This window comes from Saimiri boliviensis, chromosome 1, assembly GCF_048565385.1.
Source record: "Saimiri boliviensis isolate mSaiBol1 chromosome 1, mSaiBol1.pri, whole genome shotgun sequence".
In the NCBI taxonomy this organism is placed as follows: Eukaryota; Metazoa; Chordata; class Mammalia; order Primates; family Cebidae; genus Saimiri; species Saimiri boliviensis.
This window is the reverse complement of record NC_133449.1, coordinates 42,955,311-42,971,116: the sequence shown is the minus strand read 5'-3', so window position 1 is coordinate 42,971,116 and position 15,806 is coordinate 42,955,311. Positions and strand designations below refer to the sequence as shown.

The 15,806-nt window shown below is 42.1% G+C and overlaps 1 protein-coding gene across 7 annotated transcripts in view; it reads left to right on the top strand.

The window, feature by feature from the left end:
* Positions 1-15,806, top strand: part of THADA (THADA armadillo repeat containing) — a 368,932-nt gene that overhangs the window by 249,548 nt on the left and 103,578 nt on the right. For all 7 annotated transcript variants that reach the window (XM_074396552.1, XM_074396550.1, XM_074396539.1 and 4 more), the window contains one exon: positions 4,240-4,355. In XM_074396552.1, coding sequence (XP_074252653.1) covers positions 4,240-4,355 — 116 coding nt within the window. The remainder of the gene's footprint in view (positions 1-4,239; positions 4,356-15,806) is intronic.

Sequence of the window (15,806 nt, the reverse complement as noted above, 5' to 3'; positions counted from 1 at the left end):
CTGTACCCTGCGCACACAGGACCGCTTGCTCTGTCTCCCCTGAACAGTATCAACATTTTTAATAATTAGTAGACTACTTTTAGAACAATTAGATTTTTTGAAATATTGAGCTGGTAATACAGAAAGTTCCCAAATCTTTTTCTCCTCCTCACCTCCTTCCCTAATTTTCTCCTACTATAAATATCTTGTATTTGTGTGGTATATTTGTTTCAATTAATGAAGCAATATTTACACACTATTATTAACTAAAGTCCGTAGTTTAAAATTCATTTTTTGTTGGCATTGCCAATGTTTTAATACCCTTAAAATGTTTTTTAATTGTTTTCCCTGCCTGCATACCCTTCCCTCGATTCTGGCAAGATTGTTTTCAAGGCCAAATATGCATATCATTCTTTCTGCAAAGTCTTCTGTGTTTATTTTTGGAATGGGGCTGGAAGGGAGGGAGCAGACAGAACACAGAAAAGAATCAGCATTGTTATCACATGCCTAGTGTGTGCCTCGTCGTAAACATACTCTTTTAAATCTCTCTACAGTCCTATAAGTTAGATATTATTATAGGCCATTTACCTTGGAAAAACAGAGGTTAAATTGCTCAAAGCCCCACATCTGATAATTGGTTTACACCTATGTCTGCCGGGCTCTAAAACCCATGCTCTTCCACTTTTCCATAAGGCTGGATTCTCTCTTTTTTTTTCTTTTTTTTTTTTTTTTTTTTTTTTTTTTTGAGACGGAGTTTCACTCTTGTTACCCAGGCTGGAGTGCAATGGCACGATCTCGGCTCACCGCAACCTCCGCCTCCTGGGTTCAGGCAATTCTCCTGCCTCAGCCTCCTGAGTAGCTGGGATTACAGGCACGTGCCACCATGCCCAGCTAATTTTTTTGTATTTTTATTAGAGACGGGGTTTCACCATGTTGACCAGGATGGTCTCGATCCCTTGACCTCGTGATCCACCCGCCTCGGCCTCCCAAAGTGCTGGGATTACAGGCTTGAGCCACCGCACCTGGTAGGGCTGGATTCTTAGCACTAATCTAGCCTTCCTGCCTCCGCAATCAGATGAGCCATCCCCTGGATGAGGAGCACAGCGTGATTGAGCTCTCCGTTCCACTCTAGACACAGCAGTTGGCACCTGCCATAGCTCACCAAACCCAAAGGAATGTATCCTAAAGGAGTGAATGTAGGAAGAGGCACCAAATACCAGCATCGTTTTTATTTGGCAGGTGCTTGCTGAATTCCTACAGTGCATCAGACTTATTGGAGGGGGAGGTCAAACATAAAAAGGAAAGTGATGGCGATGCTGCCATGCAGGTTGTACATCATGACAGGCAGAGTCAGGAAAGCTATTGATTTTTCATTTATCCATGATTAGAATGTAAGCTACAGGAAAGCGAGGAACTATCTGATCTCTGCTGCAGCCCCTCGGACAGTGCCTGGTAACAAGAGTTGTTTAATAAATATTTGTTGACAGTGTTTGGATTCAGTTGCCAATTTTGGACACCTAAAATGACACTAAACTTCGCAGAGTTCTCACGTGTGATCAGTTAGTCATCCTCCTTGGTTCTGGCAACTTTGGTTTCTCTGTGCTTGGTTCAGTACAGGCCTGGGCCTGACTACTTTCTTAGCCTCAGAATTCTTTGGGACCAGAACTGTAGGAAGGTGGGGAAGGAGTTGCCTTGCCCCTGCCATCCTTTAAGAGCTGATGGACAAACTGCCCTTCTTGGGAGCTGCCTGGAGCTCCTGGGTCTGACCTTGATCAAATCCTAGTTCCAGAGGGCCTGGCCTTATACCTGGCCTCATGCCAAAGGATGGTCTCATTTTTCTTGAACCCGACACACTAAATGTCTTCTGAGGGTAGTTGTGTATTCAAATATTTTTATTAATTTTTTTAAAGAAAAATATCTCAAAAACGCTAACCTGTTTCATACATTTGCTTATAAATTTTTTCTTCCTTTCTTCTTCCACTGTCTTCTCTTCTTTCTCTCCTTCTCTGCCCCATTTTTTCTTTGACTGCTCTGATGCTGGCGCTTTAACATGCTTTTTTTCAGTGTACTTGTCTCTCCATTTGTCCCATGTGAATAGATCACTCTCCATTCCTGGTGAATAACCAGGATCACAATTGTCTGGTTTGTGCCCAACATGATGGAATTGATGGACTTGTAGGCTGATTTTCATAAACCAGAGCTACCAAGCGTTTCAAAAACAGTCTTGTTTTTGCCAAGTAAGGTGAGCAAATATAGGACTAAGTTTAAACATCCATCAGGAGTTATTTTTGAAGTTTTTAGTTCTAAATGAGAAGCATTTGAAAATCTCACAGGTTTCTTTACAAGTAAATTCCAAAGTCGTGTATTTTGCTGGTGTCTGCTGATTAATTGCGATCCTGTGACACCATGAAAAGCCCTGGTGGTTGGTTTTGTGCAGCTGTAGAGAAAACTAAAGCAAAAAGCCCGGTGACTTTGCCAGCTCTTTCAGGACAGTGGGGATTCAGGCTGAGGGAGGTATTTTTTGCCTCTGGCAGTCACCACCTAAGAACAGAAGCTCCAGCCAGACCCATTGCTCCAGACTCCATGACAGGCGGTTTGGGTCCCTGCGGGGGTGTGGTGAAGGCGCGACATTTGATCTGTTGCTTCTGAAATAACAGATCCATTATTAGAGAAAGCATTTTCAGTCTCCAAACTGGGACTTGTGTGCACTCTCCTGTATAGTTACTTCTGTTCAGAAAAAAAAAAAAAATTATTTTGATTCTCTAAACAGAAGGTGTTTGGCATGTATTTGTTGTTGGTGATTGCAGACGTCTGACCCAGTAAAACCTGCCAACTCACCCATTTAGTGTCTGATGACTCTGAATTGATTTTATCTGGCTTTTTCTGTTTCTCATTACCCCCTTCTGTATCTAACTCTCAATTATTTCACTATTGTGAGCCCCTTGTTGACAGGAGAGAAAAGAAAATGTTGAATCTGGTTACATAGAATCATTCACAGCTCTAGAGGAGGATATAATAGGGAAAGAAAACAGATTTTATTAAAATAGACATTCAGAGTTCTTAGTGTGTTTATCTGTGCTTACTTTGCTGCACCCACCTCTTCCTCTTGATTTAGATAAGGGGGCTGGAGACTGAAGGATTTCTCTGACATGCATTTTTCTCCTAGGCGCTAGCCAAGGTCAAAAGATGTAATTTATGCCCTGTCCTCATTCTTTGTCTGCTATAGATTTGTACTCCCCTTGTGGATGTCATTGCTGAATCCAGTACATACATACATACATGCATACATGCATACACACAGGTACGCATGTATAAGTGGGGCACATCTGCATTGCTGCGTTCACTCCTGACGTGGAAGGGAAGATCTGCTAAAAAAAAAAAAAAAAACTAAATAGTTATAAACATCACTGCCCAGTATTTGCTAAGGCAAGCATTAGTTTGGCCTACTTCTTTAGCCAAGACTGTTCTAATGAACCTAGACATGTAAACCAGTTTAGACTCTCAAACAATTTATTTTTCTTTAGATTGAAGACTTTGACTTTAAAAGGTACATTTTGGCTGAGCACGGTGCCTCATGCCTATAATCCGAGCACTTTGGGAGGCTGAGGCAGGCGGATCACGAGGTCAGGAGTTCAAGACGAGACTGACCAACATGGTGAAACCCTGTACTAAAAATACAAAATCTGTACTAAAAATACAAAAATTAGCTGGGCGTGGTGGCTTGCACCTGTATTCCCAGCTACTCAGGAGGCTGAGGCAGGAGAATCACTTGAACCTGGGGGGGCTGAGGTTGCAGTGAGCAGTTACCGTGCCACTGCACTCCAGCCTGGGCGACAGAGCAACACTCCGTCTCCAAAAAAAATAAATAAATAAATAATGAAAAAAAATGTAAGGCACATTCTATTTTCACATGAGACTGCTTAACACAAAGATACTCGCATTTGTTTGCTGAAATCAATGTATAGGTTGTTTATAACTAAGAAACTCTAACAGCAAATGATTGTTGGGCCACAGTCATCAGTTTTGGGTACTGTGTGAGAAACACATAGCACAGGTATGGATTAAGGACTTGGGTTTCTCACCACAGCTACATCCTCCAAAACCAACATGGTTTTCTGAAAAGAGACCAGAGCTACGTTCTGCAGGTGTCTAATTTTCTGACGGGAATATTTTGAGGAAACCTAAAAGGGAGGAACTGAGCGTTTAGGAAAAATATATTTTCACAGCAGGATATTGTTTTTTTTTTCTTTTTTGGTTTAGGTTTTTCATTTGTTGCAAGCCTACTCAGACTCCAAACACAGAACGAATTCAGACTTCCAGCACGAACTGACTGACATCACTCTTTGTACCAAAGCCAAACTCTGGCTGGCTAAGAGGTATGTTAAAATGCCACATGAGCAAGGAGTTATCAGGGGTTAGGAATACATTCGAGAATTGCTGTTTCTAATTGTGGGGAGTTTTAAAAGTCATTGGCATGAATTTTCTAAACTTATTGGAGTATTTATCCTTTTAGAACTTTGGGTTGTGGTAAAGAAAGAAAAACATTTTCTCGACAATTTTTCTAAAACTGCTAAGTGACTGAGGGGCGTGTAATATGGCTTTTTATCTGCCCACCAATCAGCTTGATTTTATTGAAACCTGCTCTGTGCCCAGTTCTGTGTTAGGTTATACAAATGAATGGCAATAATTGACTAAATAATGTGGTACAAACTCTTAGGTGCCATGACAACTCAGAGATTAGAGATTGCTGTAGACTTGAGCGGGCACTGAGGAACAGATAGGGCGTGAATAGCAAGAGGGGATGAAAGTTGCCATTCTTAGGTGGGTAGTAGGGTAGCTTGAACAAACCAGGCAAAAAAGAGTAGAAACATATTTTTCATCCTTGCCATTGTTAGTTTATCCTGGAACTTAGAACATTTACTGTGTGAAAGTGGAAGAAGTAAAAAGAATTTCTCCTTTAAGATACAGGGAGTCGTCTCTGTAATGCCATGTTCAAAATCTGTGTTGCAGGACTCTGGTAAGGTAGTGTTAACAGCAGAGGGCCCTGTAGGTCCGCTGCAAGTTCCAGCAGAGCAGCTTCAGAAGAGGCACGTGTTACCGCCTGTCCTGCCATAGTGCACACGTTGGATTAAGAGTCAGTGTATTGGCCAGGTGTGGTGGTTCATGTCCTTAATCCCAGCACTTTGGGAGACTGAGGCAGGAGGATTGCTTGAACTCTTGTCCAGGAGTTCAAGAACAGCCTGGACAACACAATGAGACCCCATCTCTACAAAACGACAACCACAACAAAAATTAGCCAGCTATGTTGGTGCATGCCTGTAGTCCCAACTACTTGGGAGGCTAAGGCAAGAGGATGGCTTGGGCCCAGAACTTTAAAGCTATAGTGAGTTATGATTGCACCACTGCACTCCAACCTGGGTGACCAGAACAAGACCTTGTTTCAAAATAAAATCCTGATGCTTAAAGTATGTTGGCTGTCTAAAGTAGAAGCCTCTCTTTTTTATTATTCAAAAACTGTGCTTTTGGTCACTGTTGTTGGGCTCTCTGCCTTCTATGGCAAATCAAGTAATGGGTTTTGTGAGGCTCTCAAATCAGTTTAATTCAACAGAGCGTTGTTGAGCACAGGCTACCTGCCAGCCTTTGTAGGGACACAAAGAGGAGATGTAGGGACACAAAAATATAAAAGAACTAGTCCTGGCTTCAGGGACTTCCACGAAGTGAGAAAGATGTATAAATAAATAATTTTCGTCTGGTATATTAAGTGTTACAATGAATGTCTGTAGTAGATACAGCAGTAGCCCAGAAAAGGGGTGAGGGACGGCTGACATTGAATCAGCCATCAAGAGTGAACCAGAGTTTAACCAAGTGGCCAAGACATGTAGGGGAATTCCAGGCTTAGGTAATAGCATAGGCAATATGAAATGGAACAGTAGGTTTGGAGAACCATAAGGAAGTTAGCCCTCTGGAACCTAAAGTATAAGGCACAAGGGGCAGAGAATGGGACTGAGGAAGGATGACCAGGCCACACAGTGAAAACTCCTGAAAGAAACCTTTTGGTGAAAGAGTCAGTGGTGGATTTCCCAATGTGTGGATGTGTATGTCTTGATGATTGTCTCAGCATTAATCGCTTTGGACAGGGATATTGATGGAGAAATTATCTTGTGTCTGAAATGCCAATAAAGTTATTGGGAGCCTCTCATTTTTAGTGTGTTAGTCAGTTTTTGCTCCTCTTTTTTTGAGACAGGGTCATGCTCTGTCACCCAGGTTGGAGTGCAGTGGTGCTACCACAGCTCACTGTAGCCTGGACCTTCCAGGGTTCAGGTGATCCTCCTGTCTCAGTCCACTGAGCAGCTGGGACTAGAGGTACATGCTACTATGCGCACCTGTTTTTTGTGTATTTTTTTGGTAGAGAAGGAGTTTTGCCAGGTTGCCCAGGCTGGTCTCGAACTCTTGATCCACCTGCCTTGGCCTCCCAAAGTGTTGAGATTATAGGCGTGTGAGCCACTGCACCCAATCTGTTTTCTCCATTTTATTTAGAGAGTAGAAGTTGCTTACCCATAAAGTGTTTCCCCAAGTCTAGTACCATTTGCCTTCTGCATGGCTCTTAGCCTCCCGAAGATACATAGCACATCAGTATCCTCAGCTGTTTGCCAGTTAATAGGCCACATCTTCCTATCTGTTATTTCTGGGGATCAAGAAGTCAGAGCTTTCCAGAAATTATCCTCGAAACCCTGCTTCTAGCCAAGACTGTCCCAAGTATCCTAACACTCCAGTTCTTAAAGTGCTGTGAGGAAGGAGTTTCTGCCCCCTCAGCTTGCTACTTCTTCATGTGTCTAATAGAAAGTCGTTATTCACTGGCTTCCTGCGTCCATTACCTCTTGTTGGATGGGATGGAGCAGATGGAGTGGCAGGCTAGCCATCGAGTGGACCTTCATGTTGGTGCCTGAAAATAGCTGACAAAGCTCCCGCCAGCTTCTTCTGTAGCTAAGAGGAAGAGAAATCTTCCTGGCCTTTTAAAACCTGTCCTGTGGCCCCTATTGCTGTTTTTCTAATTGGGCTTTCCATTCTCCTTCTCTCTGCTCCCCACCCTACTTCTGATTTTTCTCCATGATTTTCCAGCTCTAGAAGACAAAGGCGTGAATCACTGCAGTTTACTGGGTTTCCACCTTCCCTGCCCAGAATCTAGGAAAGCCACTTTTTCTGTTTCCAGTACAGTCAACTCTCTATTATCCAAGTGTGAACTTTCCACTTTGTGGGTGGTCCGTAAATGGTTCCTAGCACCAGGCTTCCTTTTGCTCCCCAGCACACTTTTACAAGTATTAATCAGGATGTGTTCAGAGCCTGGAATAGAGTTTGGAAGGAAAACATACTGCCGAAGCACAATGCATTCCAAAGCTATGTATCAGTTTTCCTATATTATCCACATCATTGACAGGAAAAGTTTGAGGTTCCTAAATAGCAAATGTAGAACTGGGTATAAGCGATGAAGCCTCAGCGTGTCACCTGCCTGCCCTGTCCCTGAGGTCCTCTTGCTCCGGGAGTTGTCTGTCTACACTAGTTAACTCCATGCTCAGATGAACCCGCTCTGGTCCTAGCGGTCCCTTCTCAGAACAGACCCCTGTCTTTATTTTCTCACCTGCCTTTCCCATGAAGATATTACAATGCAGAGTATTCCAGATTCAGCTGCTGAAGAGGCTTTTTCATGCCCCTGGTAATTTACACATGAAAGAAGAATAAATGTTTCTTTGAGCCTACTAAGGATTTTCTGTATCTTTTGAATATAAGCTATGAAAAATTAATGTTATTGCAAAGAAAAAAATGTTGGCTTCAATTTTTAACACCAACACCCTTTTCCTTCTATAATTTATTTGATCATTAGCCTGAGTTTGTTCAGTCCCATAAGTACAAAAATGCTAGTGGATATGTATTTGTGCTTTTGTTCTCAAAGAAGGTTTTAAAAAGAATTCATTGGAGCTATTGGATAACCAATTCAGTTTGTAAATTTTGACTCTGAAATTAAGGGCACATAAAATGAAGACTTTTGTCATGTATTTGTGTTTTGACTATGCAAGATTAATAGAGATTTATATGAGGTGATTAAGCAATAGCCATGGAGTTGTTAGGGAATTTTTGGTGATGAATGGTCAGCTGGCAACATGGCCTCAGAAAAGGACTAGGCTTCTGCTCTTACAGGCTGCTTTTCATTCCAAGATGTCAAAGCCTTAATGGAAAGCTCATTAATCCTTCAAGTCCTTTCCTTCCCCTTTTCCTCCACCCCTCCCTTCTTGATCCAGTTTACTGTCTCTCTCATGGGTCTAAGGCAGTTCACTAACTGCTGAAAGAAAATTAAACTGACCTAGACCAGAAATGAAATGAGAATAGGGGTCTAATAGGGGTCTGCTGCTGACCTGGAAAGGATGGCAGTGGGTATCATGAAAGAGGAATTTCCTAGTCTGACACTCATGCTAATTACCAAAAAAAAAAAAAAATTTTTGTTATTGTTTACGTTTTTTTTTTTTTTTCTTTTTAGAGATGAGGTCTCACTGTGTTGCCTATGCTGGACTCGAACTCCTGGGCTCAAGCAGTCCTCCCACCACAGTTTCCCAAGTAAGCTGGGATTACAGACATGAGCCCCATGCCCTGTTGCCCTTGCTATTTGCAGGTTCCAGCTCAGCTGTCCCAGCTCAATTGCTTATTTACTTTGGCTGAGAGTTGTAATTAGTATTATATTAGGCTTAAATTTTTCAGAAATAAATTTGGTTATCTAGGATCTCCTTCTTTGGTTATAAAGGGAAAAAAATAAGTGTGTATGTATGTGCTTGTATGTTGCATGTGTGTTTCTTTTAGTAAACTTAGTGAACTAAATGCTAGTCAGGGCTGGGCCCTGTGGCTCATGCTTGTAATCCCAGCACTTTGGGAGGCCAAGGTGGGTGGATCAGTGAGGCCAGGAGTTTGAGACAACCCTGGCCAAACAGTGAAACCCAGATCTCTACTAAAAATACAAAAAAAAAATTGCCAAGTGGTGGCACACACCTATAGTCCCATCTACTCGGGAGGCTAAGGCATGAGAATTGCTTGAACCTGGGAGGTAGAGGTTGCAGTGAGCTGAGATTACACCACTGCACTCCAGCCTGCACGACAGAGAGAGACTCTGTCTCAATAAACAAATGAATGAATACATGCATGCAGTGGATGTGATGACCAGAAATAAATACGTGCCCTACTAAAAATTTTTTCACCTTTTTTCCCTTCATTGTTGGATGCTGTATGCTTATCACAGGAAATTAGTCAGGTACAAAATTTGGAAGAGAGTAAAAGTCTGTTCTTAACTGCAGTCCTTAAATCACTATTATTGGTTAAGAGTTGTATGTAATTCCCTCATATTTTTTCCTATGCTTTTTTTTTTTAACCTTGTCAAGGTTATACTGTATATGTGAGTTATAGCTTCGTTTTTTTGCTCAACACTATCTTGAGAGCATTTGTTATTTAAAACTCTTTATGATACTATGGAAAACAGTATGATATTTCCTCAAAAAATTGAAAACAGAATTACTATGTAATCTAACAATTCCACTTCTGCGTGCATACCCAAAAGATTTGAGAGCAGAGTCTCAAAGACATATCCATGGTAGCATTACGCACAAAAGCTAAAGCATGGAAACAGCTCAGTTATCCGTTTGTGAATGAGGAATGGTTAAACAAAATGTGGTGTATACATGCGCCAGAAGATTTCTTAGCCTGAAAAAGGAAGGAAATTCCAGCACATTGAGAAATTATGCTAAGTGAAATAAGCCAATCACAAAAAGACAAATACTATGTGATTCTACTAATCAAAGTACATAGAGTAGTCAAGACCTAGAGACAGAAAGTAGAATAGTGGTTTCCAAGGGCTAGGGAGAGGAGGGAATGGGGAATTGTTTAATGGGTATAGTGTTTTAATTTTACAGGATGAAAAGGGTTCTGGAGGTCGGGTACAGTGGCTCATGCCTGTAATTGCAGCACTTTGGGAGGCTGAGGTAGGCCGATCACTTGGGGCCAGGAGATTTGAGACCAGCCTGGCCAATATGGTGAAATTCGTGTCTACTAAAAATACAAATATTAGCTGGGTGTGGTGGCACACACCTGTAGTCCCAGCTACTCAGGAGGTTGAGGCAGGAGAATTGCTTGAACCCAGGAGATGGAGGTTGCAGTGAGCCAAGATTGTGCCACTGCACTCCAACCTGGGCAACAGAAAAAAAAAAAAAAAAAAAGTTCCGGTGATTGGTTGCACAACATTATGGCTCTGCTTAACACTACTGAACTGTACACTTAAAAATGGTTAAGATGGGGCTCGGTGTGGGTGGTTCATGCCTGTAGTCTTAATGGCTGAGATTACACTTTGGGAGGCCAAGACTGGCAGATCACCTGAGGTCAGGAGTTTGAGACCAGCCTAGCCAGCATAGTGAAACCTCGTCTCTATTAAAAATACAGAAAAATTAGCTGAGCATTTGGCGGTCACCTGTAATCCCAGCTACTTGGGAGGCTGAGGCAAAAGAATTGCTTGAACCCAGAGTCAGAGGTTATAATGAGCTGAGATTGTACCATTGCACTCCAGCCTGAGTGACAGAACAGACTCTGTCTCAAAAAATATATATATAAATATAAATAAATAAATGGTTAAGATGGTAAAGTTTTTATATTATGTATATTTTACCATGATTTAAAACGTTTTAGCAGAAAATGTTTGAAAGAAAACATACCCTGTCACTCCTCTGAGGTTATCGCTGTCATGGCTTTTTATGATCATTATTTCTTCGTTTTTCTTCCTAGTTTTACCACCTGTGCATCTCTAAAAATAAAATACTTTTGCCTATTTTTGAATTAAGAACAAAAATCTTTGAAAACACCATTTTTGAATGCCATATATTTTTGCCATCTGAATAATTACTCATTAAATTTACCTGACCATTGCTCCACTGCTGGCATTCAGTTTGTTTCCCATTTTTTAGTGTGTATGAGTGTGTGTGATTGTGGGTTATTGCCTTAGGTTTGATTTCCAGAAGTGGAAGAAATTGGTCAAGGACAAATGCAAAAAGTCTTGGTGCACACTGCCAGACTGTTTTCTAAAAAAGTCCATCTGCGTGCCAACAGTGCATGAGAGACCTCCACCAAAATTTTAACTGAGATATAAAAGATTCAGTTGAGAAAACATTTACGTTTTGAATGCTTACTCTGTGCCGTGCTTCATATGAGGAGATTTGTAAATATTATTTCATTAACTCTTCTCGAAACTTCCTTAATACAAAAAAATCTTTTCTACAGTGAAAACAACTGGGGAGACAGACCCCATGTATGCCAGCCATTTTAGTTAGCATTTCAGCTTGGCATGAGCTAATAGGTAAGTCCAATGGGTACAGATAGTTCTTCAGTTTTTACTTCCTTTATTACCACACAGAAATTGCCCTGCGTTAGCACTTTGTTTTACCTTCTTTAGAAGGAATCTTTCCCTGGGCCCTCGCTGGGGTGCTGCTCAGGCACTGGCCTGCTGTGCACTTTCAGCCAGAGGGCTCAGACTAATGGTGTGTTCGGATCAGTTGGCCATTGATGTGTTTTGTTTGACTTGTGCAGGATTTAAATTTCTTTTTGTTAATTATTTGCTGGCATTTTAAACTGAAGAAATTTCATAGTAAATCAAGATTCACAGGTTTTTTTGAAAAACGGGAAGATCTGGCACCACCAGGCTCAAATTCTCACGTGACCACATGGGCCAAAGCTAAATCCCAGCCACCCTCTCTTGATGGGTCCACTCTGTGCTTCTCCACGAGCTCCGCCTGGCCGCATCTCTCATAAGGTTACCTCTGAGCTCCAGGGAAACAGGAGTTTGTGTCCCTTGCTATTGGCATTTGTGAAGTAGCAGATTGGCTGGTGCTAGTTCTTAATGCACATGGCTGCATTTTAGAATCGTCTGGAGAGGTTTTAAACCCTATGATGCCAGGCCCCACCCCCAGAGTTTCTGATTTAGGTATTTTAAGTTATGTCACTGGCCCTCAGAAGTACCATTTAAACCTGATACTATGGTGTGGTTAATGGTTGAATGTTAACTGGGGGCTGAGCGGCTCACACCTATTATCCCAGCCACTTTGGGAGACCAAGGCAGATCACCTGAGGTCGGGAGTTTGAGACCAGCCTTGCCAAAATGGTGAAACCCCATCTCTGCTAAAATACAAAAATTAGCCAGGAGTGCTGGCATGAAAAAAAATTTTTTTGAGAGACAGGCTCTCACTGTGTCAGCCAGCCTGGAATGCAGTGGCATGATCATAGCTCACTGCAGCCTTGAATTCCTGGGCTCAAGTGATCCTCTCATCTCAGCTCCCAAGTAGCTGAGACTACAGGCATGTGCCACTGCGCCTGGCTAACTTTTTTTTAAGTAGAGACAGGCTCTTGCTCTGTTGCCCAAGTTGGTTTAGAACTTCTGGACTCAAGTGATCCTCCTGCCTTGGCCTCCCAAAGTGATGGCATTACAGACATGAGCCGCCCCACTCAGCCTGGTTTTATTGAGTAGAAGCTTAAATAGAATATCCCTGTATCACCTCATTCAACAGATACTTGTTGAGCCCTGCTGTATGCCAGGCCATATCAAATACTACAACTGTGGATTAAAACCACTACTTCAGTGTAAAGAGAGCAACAGAACAGACTCTTATCAAATAGAATCATTGACCTAGAATTTTAGAACTGGAAGGAATCATGAAGTTTATTGTATGAATAGTTTACTCTCATCCCTGTATATGTGGAGTACTGCAGCCCACAGAGGTTGGAAGATTTGTCCGTTTTCACACAGTTCACCAGAATTAACATCCTATCTGACAACTACTAACATTAGTTGAGGGCTTAGCTCCCAGCACCTTATTGGGCTCTTTGTACTTCACCACACTGCCTCCGTCTGTCCAGACAGTGCAGACAGTGTTTTTATGTGAGGGTTTTGAATGGCGGTAATTTAAGCATTCTAGAGAACAGTGCTTCTCAGAAAGAAATGTGTACATGAATCACCTGGGAATCATGTTAAAATGAAGACTCTCATTCACTAGGTTTGGGTGGGCCGTCAGATCCTCCATTTTGACCAGGTCCCAGGGGACAGAGTACATAGCTTGAAGAGCCAGGGTCAGAGAGCCAGGCTCTGTGATCATCTAGCTCCCCCGTTTGAAATACTCCCATCCCCATGCCCTTATTCTCAAGGGCTTGTGGCTGAGCTTAGAGCTGCAGGAGAGGGCTGAGGCTACTGAAGGGATCAGCCCAAGATTCTCTCCCTCCCCATTTGGGATGACCTGTGCTGAGGGGCTTCATGGCCCCAGGGCTCTCTGGGAAGTCCATACTCCCTTGTCTGGGCAGCCATCCCAGTGGCCTCGGTGCTTGGTGTGGGACCAGTGCTTTGTTGGCATGCAGTGTGTTTATCATTTTGAAAAATAACAGTCTGATATTCTGGTGAGAAAAACAGGCTCTCAGAAATACAAGACCAGGTTCCAAGGTTACGAGGAAAGCAACCTTGGAAATAAATGTTTGCATAAAACAGTGCTGATGAGGGGACAAGATAGTAGAGGGAGCTAATGTTTGTTGAAAACCTACTCTATGGACCAAACCTAGTGACTTGCTACCCCAAGTTAATTCTAATTTGCAAAAGTGATTAACTGTACGATCCATTCATGTCCATGTACTGCTTCCCTGTAAGTGCCCCTCACACGCCAAGCAGTCCTCCATGTGCACCTCGTCTGTTACTCGGTCTCCCTCAGCCATACGCTTCAGTCAACTTTCTTGTCTCCTCTGTGACCCCCTTATCCACACTCCCAGCCATTCTCCCTTTCCTCTCTTACTTACTGGACCCCACTGAGCTGAGTGGTGTGCTCCTGGAGGGCCTGTGGATTTAAATGTGTAAGGAAAATATGCTTATAGAGACAAAACTGAGGCTTTTGTGTGGCAATCCCAGTTTTTCCCTAGGGGGTCTGTGGCCAGCTGCAGAAGTTCTGGTTTAGGATTCTGTTTTGCTTTTACAACAGCTGAAAACAGCATTTATTTTCTAACCACCAGATTTATTCACACAAGAGACTACACTTTCCAGGCAGAAATACTGGGGTTTAGGTCTGCTTCCATTTTCCCACTGTCAGCTCCTTCCCAAATCCCTCGTGGACTGGTCCACTCCCAAAGAAAGAGATCCTTCTTTCACAGTGACTCAAAAAGAGGCCACAGCCCTTTGCCACCGCTGCAGGTTGCTATTTCACTTCCATGCCGTGGACATGAATCCAGTCCGGGATGATGGTTAAAATATTCACATGATCATATGGCATTTTAAGGCTATCATTTGTGGTCCCTGCCAAAACTTTAAGGGAAGCAAGTTATAACAGGGATGGCTAGCCACACAGCAAGTTTCCAGGCGTTGCTGGGGGTTATGTTTTGCTTTGGTTTGTTTCTTTTCTTTCTCTCATTTTTTTCTTTTTTCTTTCTTTCCTTTTTTTCTTTTAAAAAAGTATCCTCCTTTTTTTAATTTTAGAAAAATTTATTAGGAAAAAATGGAAGAGGGTAGTAACTGCTTTTCAGTTGCTAGATTTTATTGGAAGAGAGAGGTTCTCATTAGGACCCCTCTTTAATCCTCCAGCCCAGCCTATTCAAAGTCACCTGAGCCTCATGCAGATTTGAATGGCGAGAGAAATGCAGTTGGTGTATTTTAGATCCAAGCATGCTGACATACGTTTGCTTCCCTTCCAGACGTCTCAGGAATGTTTAAGGTCATGATATCTCCGGATGAGATCCTGTTTGTGTTTTTTAAATACAAAAAGAGACATTATCACATTTCAACCCAAGCCAATGGGACAAGGTGCAAAACATTTTCTTCATGAAATATTCCTTTTAAAAATACAGCCTCAAGTTTTAAAGGAATAAGCTGTTTGAGCAGAAGTGAAGTTTGAAAATATATGAAGTATTTCTTGTTGACAGACTGAGCTTATGGAAACTAGTCTGGGTAAAAGCAGTCAGAAGTGATCAATATATTACACTGGGCCTTTGAGCAAGTTGCCCAAGATCAAAGCTTCTTCATACTGCAGCGAGAAATAAAAATAGTCCTTTTACGCAACTGCACACACACCAAGAATTCAACCCCCAACTGCTGATCCTTTCTACTTGTTAAATATAGAAATCTGCAGACCTAACCTGGAGATGGCAGTTAGCTCAATAGAGGGCTCAGAAAGCTCTGTCTTGTAGCTGTTGGCTTCTTGGGGTGTTGCTGTTGGAAGATTTGGGCAATGTTGTCATTGTGCAGCTTGCAAGGGAGTGCAGGTTTTAAGTGTCTTCAGCACATTCTCATAATATTATGTAAAGCCCTAATATAGTGGGTTATTTTTCTTTCTTTAGCATGTAACATCTTCCATCTTTTGGATAAATCAGTACTTTTGTTACCTTCGTTAAGCCATTCCCAGTGAATTAGAGTCAATTCAGAGTCACAAATATTACAAGGCAATGTAGTAGGCACCGTGTGAAATATATGAATGAATGGTAATTGTTTCAGAAATCCCACAAGTAAGACAAGTATGAATTTAGTTAACTATAAACAAGATTGTGTCAATGCTAGAATGAGTCAAAGTGTGTTGCAGAAGCAGAGAAGGGAGAGATAAGTGCCAGCTTGTCAGGGTATGGGTGTCAAGGAAGTCTTCAGGAGGAGGGAGAAGTCTTTAAAGTATAGGTGAATTTAATCATTAGATAAGGTTAATTTTTTAGTTTGGTGGTATGGGCTGGAAATCCCAGCTTCTTGGGAGGCTGAGGCACAAGAATTGTTTGAACCTGGGAGTTAGAGGTTGCAGTGA